Here is a 20,546-nt window from a genome sequence, read left to right as displayed (position 1 = left end):
TGTGACTAGTCAGTGGCGGCACGTAGGGTTCCAACAGATAATGCTATGTGTCTTGGGCTGTGTGGTGTATGCATGGTTTTTCATTTTATTATACTTCATATATAAGCTAACTATATTCTTTGGATGTGACATATTTCCTAATAAAAAATAACATAACATTAAAAATAAATCCACCAACAATGTTTAAGTGAGGCTACATTCCCAGCATTTGAAGAAAGAAGAGTTTTTGATTTGGGGTTTTTTGGTTTTTTTGTGTGTTTTTTTTAAATTCTTGTTGCTTTTCTTCCGGAGTTCACGGAGTAATTTTAATCAAATCACTCTTGACTTGTGTTTTACCGGAAAGGCTGATGGTAGAAACACACATTGAAGTAGCTCCCCACTGGGGATCATCAGGAAGTGGGTTAAGTAGACAGATCACCTCTCTCCCCCACACCACGTCTTCTCCTTGTTCGTCTCAGATGTTGCCGTGGTGGACATGAGTGATGTCTCCAGACAGCCTTCGCTCTTCTACCATCTCGGAGTTCGAGAAAGCTTTGACATGGCCAATAATGTGATCCTGTATCATGACACTGACGCTGACACTGCTCTTTCATTGAAGGTAAGGGGTATTGTTTACCTTTTCCTGCATATTTTATTTGGGGAAAGCAGTATTATAGGTTCAGTTGAAATAATAAAGATTTGCTTGTGCAATTCCGTCCTTCCCACCACAGGTTCTAACTCACACAGATGACTTCCTAGCCACTATGTGAGCATATGTGCTACAGATGTGCATTTGCAGGCAACCTGAATGTTTCCAAGCCCATTAGGGAAGCAAAGCCCCAAACTCCTGTTAGTTTCCATTGAAGCAAACACACCATTCTGAATTCTTTCATGGACAATTTCATCCAAACCTACACAGTAAAAAAAATCATTTCTCAACTTGGATAATCATAAGACAACATTTAACAGTTACCAAAATGGGCAGAAAGCTTTAGCATAGATATAATTAGTATTTAATGTTATTTTTCCCCCAGTTTAAAGCAGAGCAAAACTGAGAAGTTGTCTGTTCATGCACAACTCAGTAATTATCGAGAATTTTTTAAATGTGTTTTTGCAAATTTAATACAAATTCTTTTTTTGATAACAGAACTTTTAAAACATGCTCATATTTGTAAAATGTGAATGTCTAAACTGAGTTACTGCAAAATTCAGCTACTAAATTAATGTTACCAGAGGGTAAGGGGGGAGGGGCGTGGTAGGTGAGGGTAAAAGGATCAAATATATGGTGATGGAAGGAGAACTGACTCTCAGTGTGATACATAGATGATGTAATACAGAATTATACACCTGAAACCTGTGTAACTTTACCAACAATTGTCACCCCAATAAACTTTAATTTAAAAAGCTGAAAATAAATTAACATTGTTGAATGTTTTAATGTTGGTCGGACAGTCCTGATTTGTGTTAAGTCTATTTCAGGAATAAAAGATTAGTTTTTTTACAGCAGTGTTACTCAACCTTGATTGCACTTTAGAATCACTTGGAGAGCTTGTAAATATCCCAGTATCCAGGCCACACAACAGACCAATTACATCACAGTCTCGAGGGGATGTTTTTAACCTCGTGAATGTGCAGCCAGGGGTGAGAACCAATGGTTCAGAGTTAGCTTTCACAGGCATCATTTCTAAACGTCCAGCTCCCTTAGCATGAACAATCGTTGGTTTATAAATAGCACAATTTTGTGATGGCAAAGTTGGACATTTTAGTTTGTGTTTCTTGAGATTTAATATTAACCGGATTTTTCTGGTTTCTATAATAATTTGGGATTATTTCATGGTAGAAATGCCACCTGCTTCAGATATGTAACCTGTATGTATTATATATCACATACACTTTACATAGATGTATGCCCTGTACTATGTTTTAAGAAGTCATTCATATGACATTGAAAGAAGAAACTGTTTTATTGTTGTACTGTACATTGTAGAATAGTTTCACAAAAGGCTATCAACCAATCTAATTTATTTTAGATATTTAGATTTTTTTTTCTTTTACTGATTTTCACTAAGGTAGTTTTGCTTGGAAATATTTAGAATTAGAAAATATGAAAGGGTAGATTACTAAGCCATATCTTGATGAGAAACATGAAATTAGAATGTATTTTTTTCCAATTCAGTGCATTTTATTTTCCTCAGCTGTGCCTTAATGAACTCCTCTGGAAAGTCCCATGACCTAGATAAGTTTTCATTTTTAATGATATGGAAAAATATTTCCTAAAATGGAAGTGGGTCGTCAGTTATATCTGATGCCAGAAGGAGCAATCTGCACTTGACATCAGATAATAGAAATGTCAGAATATGTAAAACACGTTTTACGGGCAGCTGTTTAATTATGTTTTCTTTTTTCGGCAAATGTTGGCTTGCAGTGCATAAATGATACAGTTGAGGGCTGCATAACCATTGTGCTAAGTTAATTGACTGACTAAAATTGTCACTGAATTTGAAAGTTCCTAGACAGTTGTATTAAGGTGTCAGGAATCCTACCAGCAAGCACCCTTTCGTAGGAAGGCTGGCTGTGGCGTGGCCTGCAGCCTTGACATTGATGAGAAGCAGTTCAGACCCAAGGATGCCACGTTGCTTCCCATGCCCTTCCTTGCTGTCACTGACATTTTTCACTGGGAAGGCAAGGTGTAGGGCACTCAGAGCCCCAAACTCGAATCTCAAACTACCTCGGGACAAAAGCATTGCCACTGCTATGGGAAACTCCTCATATAGCCACATATGCCCCTGAGTAGTTCCAAAACTAATCAATTATGATACATTTTCCTTAGAACACGCATTTTACAATTGTCAGAGGCTCATCCTATTTGACCCTTTTGCAGGGGAAAGTTTCAGATGATTAACTCTTGCTCTAAGTGGGTGCTGGATGATGGGGTGGGACAAAGTACTTGCTTATGGAAATGAACTGTTTTGGAAAAAAGCTATGTTTGCCTTTTCTTTGTCTTTTCAGGATATGGTAACTCAAAAAAACACAGTAAGTATTATATTTTTATATTTTTAAGTTTGTAAATGTAAACATGTAAAATGCTTGCCTGAAAAATCCCACAGATACCAGTGTGATTTCTAATCTTCCTGTTGGTTGTGTTTCTAAGGGGGGCAGCTAGAACTCACTCTCCCTCAAGCTGCTAGCTAGCCCAGGCCCCATTCAGCCATTCAGGATGTGGGGCAGAAGGCAAGGTCAGGCAAGTGTACTTTGAGCCTGGTACCATTTGGCTGTCTCCTGAACTGGGTCGCTGTTCCTGTGGACCGCCAAGATTCACTTTTGCTGGAGCCAGTATCCCTCCCCGCCCCCCCCCACACACACTTCCCACCAAAGTTTCCCTAAAAACAGACAAACATGAACTTATACTCCAGTTAGGATGGCGGCCTAGCCCAAGTTCCCTGCCACAAGCTGAAAAGAAGTGGGATAGAATTCTATTCCTTCTGTCTTGTTTATGTGTTAAAGTCCCCCGATTTGGCTTAAAAGTTCCCTCAATGGCATGTGGATAATACTGTGTTGGTTTGAATTGTATAATGAAACCCCAGCCTAAAAACATTTAAATAAGAGCATGTCTTTGGAAATTGTGCCAGGGTTATCCTGTACCTTTGAATGCCGCCCCACCCCCACCCCCAGACCCATGGCTTTTGTGCTTTGAGAAATTGTGACCTACACCAGGGACAGCTCTGCATCCCTTTCCTTTGGCCTTCAGCCTCCTTCCCTCCTAGAAGGAAAGAGCCTCCGGCCTCTTTTGCTATTCCAGTTGGAGTTCCCAGAGGGAGAGGGAGAAAAGGTCCCAGGAGGTAGAGTTCTCCTGAGGGTGCCCTCCGCAGAGGGCCAGGAGCTCCAGGGTTCTCCAGGACCCAGGCAGAGCTCCTTTCCTGAGGTGGAAGCCTCGATCCTCCTCCTCCAAGTCAGAAGATGAAGTTCTAGAAACAAGGCAAGTGGTATAGTTTATGTAATTACTACTGCAGCATGGATTGAACAAGCTAACCTGTAAAATAAGGCATCCGGGTGATTCTGAGTTCCTCTCAGGAAAAGAAATGGGAAGCTACGGCACTTCATTTTGTCCCATTCACATACTGATATTGTCTACTCGGAGGATCTTCCCTGTTCTTTCTAGATCTTGATTTCTTAACTTACTTCCTTCATGGACACAGAGGGAGTCCAGTCAAAGAAGATTGGGCCGGGAGGCACAGGTGGTAGCCCCAGCTCTGTCTCTAAGGAGCTTTGGGTGGTCATTCCACCCCACCCCCGCACCAACCATCAGTGTCCTCATCAGTAAAATGAGGTCTTTTTTTTTTTATTGGGGAACAGTGTATTTTTCCAGGACCCATCAGCTCCATGTCAAATCATTGTTTTCAATCTAGCTGTGGAGGGCACAGCTCAGCTCCAAGTCAAGTCATTGTTTTCAATCTAGTTGTGGAGGGCGTAGCTCACTGGCCCATGTGGGAATCGAACCGGTGACATTGGTGTTATGAGCACTGCGCTCCAAGCACTGAGCCAACTGGCCGCCCTAACATGAGGTCGTTTTGGTCATAGACAACTTCCAGCACTCGATGTCTGTCATTCCATATTTGTCGCACAAGTGAAAAGACGTAAGTTGGATTTAAGGCAAGGAATGTCTAGGAAACAGTTATTCCTTAAAACAAGAATTACATTAAAGCAAAGTGCAAGGAAGAAAACTCTTCTTTTTCCATCCTGACTTGGGTATATCAGGGCCTGGAAATATTCTAGTCCTGCAGTAGACTTAGTGTCATTCTGTTACCATTCCACTACCTACCCTCCCTTCTGGTACATTTTTCCTCTTCTAAACACCCAGGAATTCCTTCACATTTCTGGTTAATTCTAATTATACCATAGCATCATTCTCCCTAGCTTTTGTTTGTTTGCTTTTTAGGAATGAACTTATTCTAAAGGATTTGGCAACTAATCTCTTTGCTAAATTTGGCATTACTTTAGAATTCTGTACCTGATACTGGTTGTCATGCTTAATGGGGTGTGAAAATTTAGAGCATTCAGGAAAACAAAACAAAGAACCAGAGGTGGCTGGAAGGGTAGAAAATCGCACCTAAGAGGAAAGCTTGAAGGAAAATGAACATTGAAAGGTATTGTTCATGGTCATTTTCAAATGTTACCCCCCTTTGGAAACTACGGAGACAGTTATTTCTTCTACTTCAGATGCTATGAAAGTAGGGTAAACTTAAAAAGGGTTGGGATCAGCAGAACAGACATCTCACAACTAGTGGTGACGACACATTGAAATAGAATATCAAAGGAAAGCAGATGACTTTTAAAGAGAATCTGCTCATTTGTCCCATCCATGTGGATTGGGGTAATGCTGCTTGGAAGCTGGAGTCTGGATCATGCAACTTGAGAGGTTTTGGGAAAGAATCTGATGAAATTGTGGGTCTGATAATTGGGCAGCTTTTTTTTTTTTTTTTTTTTTTTTTAAGAGATAACAATCGTAGTTGGTGAATTCTAAAGTCCTGTGAGTCAGGTGTACAGATTAAATGCCACACACTGAAATTGCAGCTGGATGCTTGAAGTGATTTATGAATATATGGAAACCAAGATGCTTTGAGATCTCTGTCTTCAGGGAGCCATTTTAAGTTTCTAGAATTGTGCCTGATGATGTATTGACCTTGGCTAGAGGATGCTATAGTCAGGGTTCTCCAGAGTAACAGAACCAATATGCGATACATGGAGAGGTGGATGGCGATATCTATCATGAGAAATTGCATGACTTTGGAGGCTGAGCTGTCCCATGATCTGCCATCTGCAAGCTGGAGACCCAGGAAAGCAGGTGGTGTAATCCAGTCCAAGTCCAAAAGCCTGAGAAACAGGGAAAGTGATGCTGTAAATCGCAGCCTGAGCCAGCTGTAAATCCCATCTCAGAGAAGATGAGATGCCCCAGCTCAAGCAGTTAGGCAGGAAAAAGGGGGTACATTTCTCCTTCTGCACCTTTTGTTCTCTTTAGGCCTCAGCGGATGGGATGACGACCCCCCACAGTGCGGAGGGCCATCTGCTTAACTGAGTCCACTGATTCCAATGCTAGTCTCATCCAGAAACACCCTCAGAGACACACCCAGAATAACGTTTAATCTGGGCACCCCGTGGCTAGTCACGTTGACACATAAGCGCAGCAGATAGGCACATTTGCTTCCATTTCTAGGAGCACTTGCTTTGCAGGGATATAAAGAATGGGAGGCCAATCTCTAGGCTTCAGACTGGACCAGAACCAGACCTGCAGCCATTCTGGGCTCTTCTGTTCTTTGGAAACACAGTATCACCTTTTGTGCTCACTTCTTTTTCAGGTGATTCTCATGTTCCAGGTTTGTTTGTTTTTTAATTTATAATTTACGTACCATAAAGTTCACCTGTGTGCACACAAGTCAATGATTTTTAATGAATTAGATTTGTGCAGCCATCACCACAATCCACTTTTAGAGCATTTCATCAGTCCCCAAAATACCTGTTTGCAGACAATCCCTGTTCCCACCCCCAGTCCCAAACAACCATTAATTTGCTTTATGTCTTACAGATTTACCTTTTCAGGACTTTTCATATAAATGGAACCATACAGTAATGTGGTATTTTGCTTCTAGTTTCTGTCACTTAGCATGATGTTTTTGAGACTCATCCATGATGTGCAATGTATCAGTATGTAGTTCTTTCTCTTTTATTGCTGAGTGGTAGTCTATTGTATAGATATTCCGCATCTTATTTATCTCTTCCCCAGTTGATGGACATTGGGATTGCTTCCACTTTTTGGTTATTATGAATAATGTTGCTATAAATATTCAAGTACAAGTCTTTATGTGGAAATGTGTCTTCATTCCTTTTGAGTAGATACCTAGGAGTAGAAGTGCTAGGTCATATCGTAAATACAGAGGGTGCCAAAAAAATGTATACACATTTTAAGAGAGGAAAAAACTTTGTTAAAATTGTAATAATATATACTGATAACAAAAGATGAATACAAATCGTGTATACATTTTTTTGGCACCCCGGTATATGTTTAACTTTTTAAGAAATTAACAAAATGATATCCAAAGTGGGTGTACCATTTTACATTTCCACCAGCAATGAAAGATCTACTGTGTTTCCCCGAAAATAAGACCTAACCGGAAAATAAGCCCTAGCGTGATTTTTCAGGATGACATCCCCTGTACATAAGCCCTAATGCGTCTTTTGGAGCAAACCTTAATATAAGACATGGTCTTATTTTCCGGGAAACATGGTAGTTTCTTCATTTCTTCCTCACCAATACTTGTCTGTCTTTCTATTATGTCCATTCTAGTGAATATAAAGTGTTGTCTCCTTGTGGTTTTGTATTTCCCTAGTGACTAATGCTGTTAAGCATCTTCTCATGTACTTATTAGCCATTCATAGTCTTTGGTAAAATGTCTTTTCAATTTTTTTTGCTCATTTTTAATTGGGTTTTTGTCTTATTATGGAGTTGTAAGAGTTCTTGGTATATTCTGGAAACAAGGCCCTTATCAGAGCCTTTATCAATTACTTTTTTATATATCATGCTTTTGGTGTTGTCTCTAAGAACTCTTAAACTAACCCAAGGTCATGAAGAATTACTTCTATGTTTTCATTTAAAAAGTTTTATAGTTTTGGCTCATACATTTACCTCTCTGGTCCATTTTGAGTTAATTTTTGTGTCTGGTGTAAGGCGTGGGCGTCCACTTTTTTCTTTTGCTTGTGGATATCCAGTTGTCCCAGTAGCATTTCTCATAAAGGCGATTCTTTCCCCCATTGAATTGTCTTGGCCCCCTTCTCCAAATCAACTGATCATAAGCCTAAGGGTTTGTTTCTGGACTTCCAGTTCTAGTCCACTGGTCTGTATGTTTACCCTTAAGCCAGCACCATGCTGTTTTGTTTACTCTAGCTTTACAGTAAGTTTTCAAATTAGGTGATCTGGTTCCCCCAACTTTGTTCTTCTTTTTCAACATTGTTTTAGCTTTTGGGGCCACTAGCAATTCTATATGAATTTGAGGATCTGCTTTTCCATTTCTACAAAAAATACCATTGGAATTTTGATAGGGATTGGATTGTATCTGTATATTGCTTGGATAGTACCAGCATCTTAGCAATATCAAGTTTGCCAATCCAAGAGCACAGAAGATCTTTTCATTTATTTAGGTCCTCTATAATTTCTTTTAGCAATGTATTGTAGTTTTCAGTATGCAAGTCTTTCACTTTCTTGGTTAAGTTCATTTATGGATATTTCATTCTTTTGGATGCTCTCGTAAATGAAACGGTTTTCTTAATTTCATTTTCAGGATTGATTTAAAAAGTACTTTTCACAAAAATATTTAATGCTTATCACATTTTACTTCAGTATTTGAGTTAAAATGTAATTCCGTTTTTGATTACATTCCGTGAAAATGACTTCTTTTCCATCCATTTTAAAATTCTTGTTATTTTCTACTGCTTTTGAGATAGCAAAGATAGCAGCTTTCAACATTTTATCACTTCAGAAAACATGTTTATGTGATGACAGATCAAGGTTGTGCCTTTATGAAAGCAAGAGTAAAAATAATAACCAACCCCAAGGGACTATTCACCCTTGGAGCTTCCTGGTGGTTTGTGATTAGTGTACATAGTCCGCAGGTATTCTTTAAAGCAGGCATTCTTTAACTCTGTTTTAATTTTTCTTTGCAAAAATAACCACACCTTCAAAGTTATGATTTCCCCCTGGAAGTAGCCTCTGACACTGAGTTTAGGGAACAGATTTATTGTGGAGTGCCCTTGGGATCAATACTGAGGAAGAGGAGGGAAGGAAGCAGGAGTAGGCAGAGAGAGAAATTAAGCTGGGGTGCAGGCTCAATGACAACCTAGGTGGATCTTTTGGGGAACTCTGGAGCTGGAATGGCCTTTCTGAGTTGGGATGAGATGGCCAGGTCTTTATACTCCTGCATCCATCCCTCAGTGAAAACAGTGTGACCTCGGGTGAGGTGCATTCTCTACAACTGAGGCAGTTCCAGAAGGCGCTGACAACAGGGGCTGATAGCTGCAGAACTCCCAGCAGCTGGAGCAACACCCTTCCTCGAAGGGGGGTCCAGGTGTGCGCCGGAGTGTCCACCACATCGTAATCATTTCATTTGAGAAATACATAAATCATATATACCCCAAGACTAGGGAATGTGTCTCTAAGGCTGGAAGGCACAGAAATAATTGCTTCCATTGAATTGGTGGGTAATTACCTGAAGGTATATGTAGCCTCACCAGAGAGGACAGGTGGGGACACACATCTTCCCTGTCTCCCAGAAAAATTGCTAGGAGAAGATGAGGTATTCCACCTAATACTTGTAGAATAAATTGTTAAAAGTACACTAGACCTTATTTTCATTTGTCATGTCCTAAAGCCAGAGTTCACAGTTTTTTAAAAGCAGAGTTAAATTTCCAAGTTAGGATCATGTTATTTAAAAAACACCTTATTAAAAAACTAATCTAAAGAAAAGAATAAGTGAATGAACTAATCAGAGACAGTTTTGGAAACATGGAGGAAAAACAGAGGGTTGCTTGAGGGGCGGGGGGGTAGGGATAAGGGGAAGGTGAGAGGTTTGGGGAACTTACGGGGGGATGGTGGATGGGGGGAGGGGGGTTCACACAGAGTGAGGGATGTAAATGATAAACGTCTAAGTTTTGCTCTGTCTTGTGCACCTGAAACTAATTTAAAAAAAACACAAAAAAACAAAAAAAAGAAAACTAATCTGGTTCTTGATCCCTGGACCAGGTGGTTGTTGTTTTTTTCCTGGAAAGCCAATGAGATTTAATAGAAACTAATTGCACCAATCAAAATAGTTATCTCCATAATCCCAATAAATTGGAAATTCTTTGAGAAAGAGACATTGGCAATATTGGGTGCATTGTCTACAATATTGAAAGTCTTTTACCTGGCTTACAACCACATTTAGGCCTGGAGTTCAGAGTAACAGAATTTCTCCTGGTCTTTCCCTCCTGCTTTTCTCAATTCTTCAGTTTGCTATGGGTTGAGATCCAAAATTATCAAAGATGATACAGATTGCTTAAGGACACTTGGGTGAAAGGACCATTAAATTTCTTTTCTCATTTCTATATCCTTCGGGTTTTCTGAGTTCAGAATCACAACTTCTACCACTTTTATTAGTGAAGGCCTGATGTTAAACAAAAAGGCTACATTCCATAGTAGATGGAGAGGAAGAATTTTATTTTGTGCGTAGAATATGACTTATGTAAAAATCTTTGCCCTTTGAATGTTTATTTCATTTGTGTAGCTATTTTTTATTATTTCTACCTCATCTTAAATTCTCCATTCAAGTCTTTTTTTTTCCCCCTACATGCCTGTTCTCTTTTAAATTGGAGTTCTCTGGAGGTGTAGACCGTAAAACTTTTCTCTATCTCTTAATTATCACAGGGGTAATGTCACATTTCACAAGGCCAATGTCAGAACCAAAATATAAATTTTTAATTCCTCCTACCAACTGAATAAGTCTTTGGTGTCCCATGATACCCATTTATTTCCTTTAAATTGAGATGTACCAGTTTTTGCCGTGTATAGTGCACTTTTTTGCCCAAATTTGTGAGGGAAAAATAAGGACGCGCATTGTACATGGGTAGTACTAATTCCTTATCTATATAAATGTTTTTAGCTCTTTCATTTATGCTTATGAGTTAAAAGTGTAACTCTAGAAATCAATAACAATATCTGTATGCAAAATGATACCCTGGAATACGATCATCAGTTTTGTTGAACGTATTATGAACTTGCAACAATGAAGAGTTCTTGGCCTTCTATGATGCGTAAATACTGTAAATTTGTTACTGGTACATAAAATTTCTTGTACTTTGTATCTGTTCTTACGTTTTGTAATTATTTGTTACATAAAATTTCTTGTACCATAATATGTTAAAAAATAAATGCTAAAATTCCTTTATAAAACAAAACACAAGTACCTAAATGTAAACAAATAAAAATTTGAATTAAAAATTTAAAATGGAAGATTATTTTCCCTGAAAGTTTGAGCCAAAAACATGGGTGTGCATTATACATGGCAAAATACGGTAATTCACATACCATAATAGTCACCATTTACCCATCTGTTTGTGTTGGGTATTTTGTATATCACGGCTTTCTTTATTTAAGGATATTTCAGCATTAAGCTGGAATGGCATTTAGTGACAAGGATCCTGGGAAGGGAGGGGGAGGACATGAGATTTCTTTGGCTCTGTAGTCATGTGTGGGCCAGTTGATTAACCTTCCTGGGTCTCCGTTTCTTCCTCTATAAAATGAGATGACTAATCAGGTGATTATTGAGGTTCATGCCAGCTCTGAGGTAATTCTGTTATATTATCATAGCCATTCAGTTATGTGAACAAAGCAGATGGAAGACTAAAAGCAGTAGTTTAGTGGCACTGCATGTCATGTTCTCAACAGGAATATCTTCATTTACCTTTAAGTAGCACAATAGCCTGATTACCCAGTTGAAATTATTATTCAGCTTTTGTATATTGGTTCCTCTTATGACCAAATAAATGAAGGAAAGTAGCAACCTAGACTGCCATTTGCACTGATCTTTAAAAAAATGCGTTTCCCTGATTGCATGTGTGCTGATTTTAAAAAACTATCCTTTAAATGACTAGGCAAAGAATTATATCTTTTAGGCTTAAACCTTGTAATCATTATTTGGAGTGGTGCACCACTTGAATTTTCTTTCTTAATAAATTAACTGTCACAAATGATCATGTTAAATAATTTTTTTAAAAACTTATTGTCCCATATTTATTCATTTGCTCCCTAATTTTGGGGGGGAAACAAATTTCTGTGCTTTTTTAGTTTCAGTTTTCACAAAGGATTTATAACCCTTTCACACTACAAGATACACACTCCAAAGCACCCCATTCTGCCAGCAAGCAATCAAGATATGCGTTCTTCCATAAGTGCTCAGAAATCAGTTTCTCTTGGGTAGTGTTAAACCACGTTCCATCTGCCTTAGATTTTTCCCTCCTCTTCTGCCTAGGCCATTTGTTGACTGATTAAATGTTTGTATCGTTATTTTTAAAATGTCCTCCGGGAGGTCAAGCTGAAAGACTCATGAAGTCTGTTGGGATAAATTTTTACACATATTATTTGCTCCAAAGAATTAATGTATAAAACTTGTGCTGTTATTGACCAACTTTGCCACCTGCTGCTAACCATACATAAAAATAAGTGCTGATGTAATAAGGTCCCTGTCCTGGTCTTCGTGGACCCTTGACCTTTTTGCAGAAGAGCTAGTTGAGGGGCAAGTCCTAAGTGTCCTTGGTTAGTAAGTGGCCATGATTGAACCCAATGGACAATTAGGTTGAAACTCTGACATGCTCTGCTCTCCTGGGCTGTCCTGGAGAATCCAGGCAGCTGTTCATGGAAATATTCATATGTAAAGCCCACTGAAGAAACTGGTGTTTTAGGGCTGCAGGTAGGATGTTCTATGTGAAATAGCTGCTGAGATTCTAGAGGAGGAGCTCTGAGATTTGGCGGGGGGGGGGGTGTCCTCCCCTAGAGGAGCCTATGAACCCCTTTTCAGAATATATCTTAAAATGCTTAAATAAATATAAAGGAGACCATTGATATTGAAACATAGTTATCTAAATAGTTTTAAAAGTATATTGTAATCTATGTGCTTTTCTATTAATGTCTCAAATAATAGATTAAGCACCTGGTCTAAAAACTATCATAATTTTGGAGTAGTGATGGGTATAAAAGGTATTTTGAGATCTCTGCAAGAATTGTAATGCAATATGAAAAGTTCTATAATTTCTATTAGTGACAAAGTCCCAGGGCCTGCTGAAACTAGGATGTGTTGCCTACATTTCTAATCAAAGGCAATGTTACATTTCAATGAAAGGCAAATGATGACAAAGATGTCGTGTTTTTTCTCATTCAAGTTCATGGAATCCCAAGAATTAATGGATTTCAGTTTCGGAACTCCTAGTCTGGTCTAAAAGTATTGAGCTAATACTTATTGGATGCCCACTATGTGCCAGCGCCATATTTAAGCCTCTACACCTAATGAAGTCGATGGTGTTGTTGTCCCATTTTAAAGATGAGAAAACAGGTTTAGATAGATAAGTACATTTTTCAGGGTCAGCCATCTAGCATGCAGTGGAGCTGCAATTCAGTCCTTAGCCATTTGAATTCTCCACTATCTTGCTGTGCTTGAGCTGAGATGATACTGACTTTCTATTTCAATATTAATATTTCCTTTTCACCTAACTTAGCAAATGTGAAAAAATAAACACTACCCAGCTCTGCTGAAAGGCTGATAAAATTGCAGTGCCTTCATACACTAATGGTGGGAGTGTAAATTGCTCCATCTTTTTTGACAGCAACTTGGCTACACATACCAAAACCCTTCAACTTGATCTAGTAATTTCACTCCTGAGAAGCTACTCTTAGGAAAAGACCAACATTATAAAGATGCCATATGCAAAGGTGTTCATCTCAGTGTATAGTAAGAAAATTTTCAAAACAAAGTTAAACAATAGGAGAATGGTTAAGTACATTTTATATATTCACCAGATGGTATATTAGATAGGCATTAAAAATTATAGCAAAGACTATATAATCAAACTTTTATAATGAGAGTTTTTAAAAAGGCACCTATTATTTAACCTAGTAATGATATAGGACAATCTGTTTGTGGTGGTGATATTTGTAGATGGTAGTAGTTATGTAAATCCCTAGTTAGGAACTAAAAACTTCAGAGGACAGATTTCTCCACTACCTACCTTCACAGTGTCAGAGACCAGTGGCTTTTACTCTGTTCTCTGATCTCACTTATTCTATCAGAATCCTCCTTTTGGAACTACTTGAAGAGTGTTTGGAATAGGAGCTTACGTATTAATGTGCTAGCCCACTGGTTCTAATGCCTCTTTATGTAGGAAACTAAGCTGTCTTTGTTAAATTTGTTTTAATGAGCTGGACTCTTGAGATGTTTCCATTTATAAATGTACCAATTACAAATATCCAAGCCTGGTTCACTATTGAACATGTGTTATGCTAATCAATGTTTTTCTTTCTGATTTCTGGTCTACCCACCAACAAAAGTCTGAATGTGTTCCATCATTTGAAGATGTTTGCGCCTAGTCTCCTTTGTAAGAACCAAAGTACTGCGCTCAAGAGCCTGTGCTTTCATTTGGAAGTTTATGAATTGCTTTTTTTAAATGTATTCATTAGACCCAGTTTCTTTCTGTACAATTTCTTAAAGTTTTATACACTTTATGAAAGATTGTCTCAAAGGAACTATTTTTACTTTCTTGAGGCTCCAAATTCCTGCTCTCTGTTCAGTCCTTCATTAAACTCGCACAGTTGTTTTCAGAGTTCATGCATTCCAATTCTCCCGTTTTTTCTCTAACTGTGGCTACATGCTTGCTCAAAGGATCAGATCACTTCCTAGCTGAGCTGTGTACAGGTCTGCATCAGCCTCTCCTGCTGCTGCTCTGCCCACTTGAGCCATAACCTGTGATAGCACTTAGCATTTATTTATAAACGTCTTATTTTTCCACACCTCATTATTTAGAGTTTGAGGAGGACTGGGGCAAAGTTTGCTTTTGTGCTATTTGGGAAGATTAGGTTTACTAAAAGAAGACTATAAACAAGATTTTAGCAGAACTGTTTGTTTTAGAAATAGTATTAAGGCATGCACCAATTCTGTCCAAATAGATAGGATTCTTGAACCTTCAATTTACCTACCTATTAGGGAGACTCAGTTATTTAGTTGTAATGTTTGTAAATATTTTTGTTATGATTATTACTCTGTAGAGTATTATATCTTTTAAAGAAGCTGAGAGAAGAAATGAAAATAAGTATATATGAGATCTGACAATTAAGTTCACAAACTTGTTGCAACGCTGTTGCTAGCCTTTTTTGATATCAGAGGGATTATTCATTATGAACTTGTACCAACTGGACAAACAGTTAACTAGGTTTACTGTTTGGAAGTGCTGAAAAGGCTGTGTGAAAAAATTAGATGACCTGAACTTTTTGCCAACAATTCATGGCTCTTGCATCACGACAATGCACAGCTCACACGGCACTGTCTGTGAGGGAGTTTTTAGCCAGTAAACAAATAACTGTATTGGAACACCCTCCCTACTCAACTGATCTGGCCCCCGATGACTTCTTTCTTTACCTGAAGAAAAAGGACATATTGGAAGGAAGAGATTTTGATGACATTCAGGACATCAAGGGTAATACGAGGACAGCTCTGATGGCCATTCCATAAAATCCCAAAATTGCTTTGAAGGGTGGACTAGGTGCTGGCATCGGTGCATAGCTTTCCAAGGGGAGTACTTAGAAGGTGACCAGCAATGAGGTATGTAGCACTTTTTCTAGGATGAGTTCGTGAATTTAACTGTCAGACCTCATATTTATAGAGTTATATAAACCTTTTCGTTCACCATTTCTCATTTATTTTTTTCATTTGTTTCTGTGGATTCAAGTTACCAAGTGGTGCTGTTTCCTTATTCCAATACAGTTTTGTTTTCAACTGTATCTTTTGTACTGTTATATCAAATATCTGTTATAGGCCCCAATATACGATTATATACATCATTTTATGCAATTGTCTTTTAAATCAATTAAGAGAAGAAAGAAGAAATTGGCAAGTATACCATCTCTGATAATTACCTATATAACTACCTTTACTGGTATACTTTGTTTTTTTCATGTGAATTAGAATTACTGTCTGGTGTCACTTGCTTTCAGTCTGAAGAACTTCCTTTAGTATTTGTTGTAAAATGGGCCTCGTAGGAACAAATTCTCAGGTTTTGTTTGTCTGAAAATGTCTTTATTTCACCTTCATTTTAAAAGATAGTTTTGCTAGATGTAAGATCCTAGGTTGAATTTTTTTTGTTGTTGACTTTTTTTTTTCTTGCATCACTTTGAATATGTCATCCTACTGCCTTCTGGCCTTCATTGTTTCTGATGAAAATTTAGATATTAATTTTATTGGGGTTCCCTTGTACATGGTAAGACATTTTCCTCTTGCTGCCTTCAAGACTTTGTCTTTCAAAATTTTGACTATTGTGTATCTGGGTGTGGATGTCTTTGAGTTTATCCTACTTTGAGTTCACTTAACTTCTTGGATATGTAGATTCATTTAATCAAATTTGTGAAGTTTTCAGCAATTATTTCTTTGAGAATTTTTCTGCTCCTTTCTCTTCTCTCCTTCTGAGATTCCCATTATGTGTCATGTATATTGGTGCACTTGATGGTGTCCATATTTCTTTGAGGCTCTGTTCAGTTTTCCTTTTCTTTTTTCTGTCTATTCTGCAGATTGCATAATCCCTATTTGATCTATCTACGAGTTTGCTGATTCTGCTACTTCAATTTCCTGTTGGGCTTCTTCAGTGAATTTTAAATTTTTGTTATTGTACTTTTAAACTCTAGAATTTCCATTTGCTTTTTTTTTTTTGTAATTCTTCTTTCTTCACTGCAATTCTCTATTAAATCATACCTTTAATTCTTTAAGCATCATTTCCTTTAGTTCTTTGAACATATTTATAATATCCGTATTCAAGAATTTGTCTTCTAATTTCAATATCTGGGTCCTTTCAAAGACAGTTACTGTTGCCTGTTATTCTTTTCCTATATAAGGATCACACCGTGTTGTATTTTTGTTTAAAACTGGACATTTTAAATAATATATTGTAGAAACTCGGGATACTGTTCTCTCTCCCTCCTGCCTCTGGAGCTTGTTTGTGTTGTTTGCTGGTTTATTTTTTAATGACTTTGCTACATTAGTTCAGTGAAGTCCATTTTCTCTATAGTGTGCAGCCTCTGATGTCACTCTGAGGTGCAGTCCTGGGCATGTGCACAGCTATTCTGATGCTCCCATCCCCACCCAAGGATGACAATGGTTATAGCTGGGCTCTCTTTAAATATATCTTTTCCTGCTAAATGTTTCTGACTGGGCTTCCTTTATTGATATTACAGCCAGTAGTTAATCTCCCTTAACTGTTAGCTGATTGTTTTATTGTTTTTGACGATGCCGTGAGACATAAATGTCCCACAGTCTGATAAAATTAAAGTTGGGCTCCTTTTCAGGACCAGTCTTTAAGGTTTATTCTGACCTTAGGAAAGTTCTTTCCAACTCTCCCTTCCTCCTTTTTTTTTTTTTTTGTGAACTTCTAATGGTCTACCTTTCACCTGTTGCTATCATGAAGCTACCATCCTCCTCTAAACTTTTGCCACAAAAATCTCCATTTTTTGACAGTGCCCATAGGTTTGAACTTCCATGCTGTGTTCCATGTAAAATCAGCCCCTTATGGAGAGCTGTAGAGCTCTCTGTTCTTACAGTGTGCCTCTACCCCTAGGCAGAGCCTCTGCACCACTGCTCCAGAGCTGAGAGGTGGGGGTAGCAGCCTGCCTCCCTCATAGTGACACCCTGCTCTGTGAGTGGATGTTAGACAAGGGTAGCAGCCCCTGATCTTCTCAGCCTGCCTCTTCTGGCAAGGAACCTTCACCCTATGTGAGCCGGGACAAAGATGATCAGGGCCCAGTATTGTTGGCCTGCTTCACCTAGGGTAGAACTTCTTCCCTACCAGTGTGAACTGGGTAGAGAAATGGAGCCCTAGTCCTCTTGACCACACTTGCCCGGAATAGTACTTCTGTAACACAGAGCTGTGGTGAATGAGCATGCTGGTGGCTTGGCCTTCTCAGGGAGAAACTGTCACCCTAGACTAGAGGTTGGAGTACGAGGGAGCCCCATCTTCTTGGCTTTACCTACCCAGTGAAGAACTTTTGTCACTTTGCGCTGGGGAGTAGGGAGTGCAGCTTATAGCTCAAATGCTAGAGTCTCACTATTCTTACCAAGATTTAGTCAATTTTCTTGAGTAAATGTTTCTCCATTTTCTGTATGCTCTTAAGACAATTTATAGCGACTTTTAATCATTTTTTAAAAGATTTTTTGCCAGTTATGGTTTTCTTTTTTGGGGTAGCGGGAGCAGCATCTGAAGATCTCCTCACATCTCCAGTCTAGCTCTGTTTTATTTTGAAAATAGCAAAGTCCATTCCTTCAAAGCTATTTTACCTTCTAGACTTCACTGATCCACACAGCCCTTTTCTCCCTTTTAGTCTGAAACAGGAAGGCCTTTTACCATAAACTCGATTTCATGTAGAAGAACAATCAGTTTAACTTCTGATTGTATAAATGGCATTCAGTTTAATTTATTTCAGCAACATGGCTTTCTTGTTATAGATGAGGGAGAAATTTGTCTCTAATCTACCAAAATCCCTACTTTGCTGGGCAATTTGAATCTGTCTTTGAGAATTTGGAGCTATAACCAGGGAGGGAAGTGTCTTTTTTCCTCTGATGTAGGCAGTTCCCAGTGTTTACTAAGAAGTAGCTACAAGTCTTCTTCCCCCGTTCCCCAGTTATCACCCACACACCTGAATTTTTGCGTCTTCTATTTATAGAAATACCTAGATAACTGGCATTTGTATTTTGAGGGATTTAACCCCAATATCTGGTGCCCACAGGGACAGTCTCCAACTACTATTTTGCAGCAGAGTAAGTATTCTCAGGAAATCCTGTTTTTAGGAATAATGGAATATCAGGAAGCTTAGCGTAAGACCTGCTTTTGTATGACCTGTGAGCTAAGAATGTTTTTTACATTTTTAAATGATTGGAAAAAACAGAAGATGGAGAATACTTCAGGACATATGAAAATATGAAATTCAGATTTGTGTCCATAAATAAAGTTCTATTGGGACAGAGCCATGCTCATCTGTTTATGTGTTGTCTATGGTTGCTTTCTTTCATGCTACAACAGTAGAGTTGAGTAGTTACAATAGAGACTGTATGGCTTAAAAAACCAAAAATATTTATCATTTGGCAAGTTTGGTAACCCATTCTAAAACATGTTTGAGTGGACTAGCACTAGTAATGTTTTTTAACTAAATATTTTAAGGCCTGAAAACATGTCTCAATAGGGCTACAGATAACTAACAAAGTACAAAAGAGAGAGAAAGTGTGTGTTTCAGGACAATTATCTGTATCTTGAGTTCAGATAAAAATAAGAATGCCACCGTCTTTGTGTAAACAAATCTTATTCAAAAGAATACTTAAAAATGTATAGCACGTGTGTCTTTGTATCTAGTTGCCCAATGTTGTAAGTTTTCCCAAGGCTTCTGTTTGATATGAGATCATGGCATTCTGATAGTTTTCTCCATAATTAATGAATTTATTTTTAATTTAGAAGAAGTTCTATCCCTTCTTTGATTTCTCATTTTTGAATAAAGTGTGTTTTCCAAGATATATCTGCAGTATACCAAAATACTTAGATAGCTTCATTAGCTTAGTTTAGTTTAAAAAATTAAAAGTGGGGCCGGCCCGGTGGCTCAGGCGGTTAGAGCTCCGTGCTCCTAACTCCAAAGGCTGCTGGTTCGATTCCCACATGGGCCAGTGGGCTCCCAACCACAACATTGCCAGTTCAATTCCTCGAGCCCGCAAGGGATGGTGGGCTGTGCCCCCTGCAACTAGCAACGGCAACTGGACCTGGAGCTGAGCTGCGCCCTCCACAACTAAGACTGAAAGGACAACAACTTGAAGCTGAACAGAACCCTCCACAACTAAGATTGAAGGGACGGCAACTTGACTTGGAGAAAAGTCCTGAAAGTGCACTGTTCCCCAATAAAGTCCTGTTCCCCTTCCCCAATAAAATCTTTTTTTAAAAAAATTAAAAGTGAAGAAGTCAGATATTTCTGGCACCATATAAATTCTTTAAAACTTACTGAAGAGATAGGAATAAAAAGTCTGAAGTTTAGTTGCTTTTTATGACAGTTTAGACAAAAGATTGACTATGATATAAGGATGTCATATAAGAATGTATTAATCCTCCAATGTGTTTAAATTAAGCATTGGTTTAATACTCTTTAGTGGCCGTGTTCATGCTTTACAAAGGATCACAATTTTTAGTCAAACTGTAAGCATTCCATAGAAAAAAGATATGTTTTACTTGAGTATTATTTGACAATATAAAAATTTTTGAGCAGATCTTTTTTCAAAACATCCCTGAGATTAATCTTACTTATTAATATTTGCTTTATGTAAAACAATTTTTACTCTAGAAAGTATATAATAGTTCACGTGTAGTTAAATTATCAAATAATATGGCTTTTCCATTGATGCTGAAAGAAAGAAAAATATGCCTTTGCATTGCAATTCTTGGTTATCAGCGAGTTCAAATTTCCTCTGCTTTGAGGGCACATAATGAAACGATACAATTTTCGATACTTAAACCCCTAAAATCTTTACCAGTGAAGTTCAGAGACATACACAGATCAGTTTCAGCATTTAAAACCAAATTTTTGTCATACATCCATGTGTTAGAGCTTGTGAAATTGACTGGTTTCCTGTTTTGTGTGTAATAGATTCATAGTCGTATTGCACAAGTTGTTGTCATACTTAGGCATTTGCTCCTTCCCTGTCCCACCAGGTTCCCCCTACCCAAATCCACAGCTATGCTTCCACATCAGTTACTTTTGAAACTTT

General features: G+C 38.2%; 1 protein-coding gene across 1 annotated transcript in view; it reads left to right on the top strand.

Annotated features, from left to right (window-relative positions):
* Positions 1-20,546, top strand: part of MAP3K15 (mitogen-activated protein kinase kinase kinase 15) — a 119,410-nt gene that overhangs the window by 22,518 nt on the left and 76,346 nt on the right. Inside the window, exons 2-3 of the mRNA XM_088795091.1 lie at positions 459-598; positions 2,989-3,012. Coding sequence (XP_088651217.1) covers positions 459-598; positions 2,989-3,012 — 164 coding nt within the window. The remainder of the gene's footprint in view (positions 1-458; positions 599-2,988; positions 3,013-20,546) is intronic.

Source organism: Rhinolophus sinicus, chromosome 18, assembly GCF_057876585.1.
Source record: "Rhinolophus sinicus isolate RSI-liver-muscle chromosome 18, RSI-T2T, whole genome shotgun sequence".
Lineage (NCBI taxonomy): Eukaryota > Metazoa > Chordata > Mammalia > Chiroptera > Rhinolophidae > Rhinolophus > Rhinolophus sinicus.
Note: the sequence above shows the minus strand (reverse complement) of the source record. Positions and strands in the feature narration are given on the sequence as shown.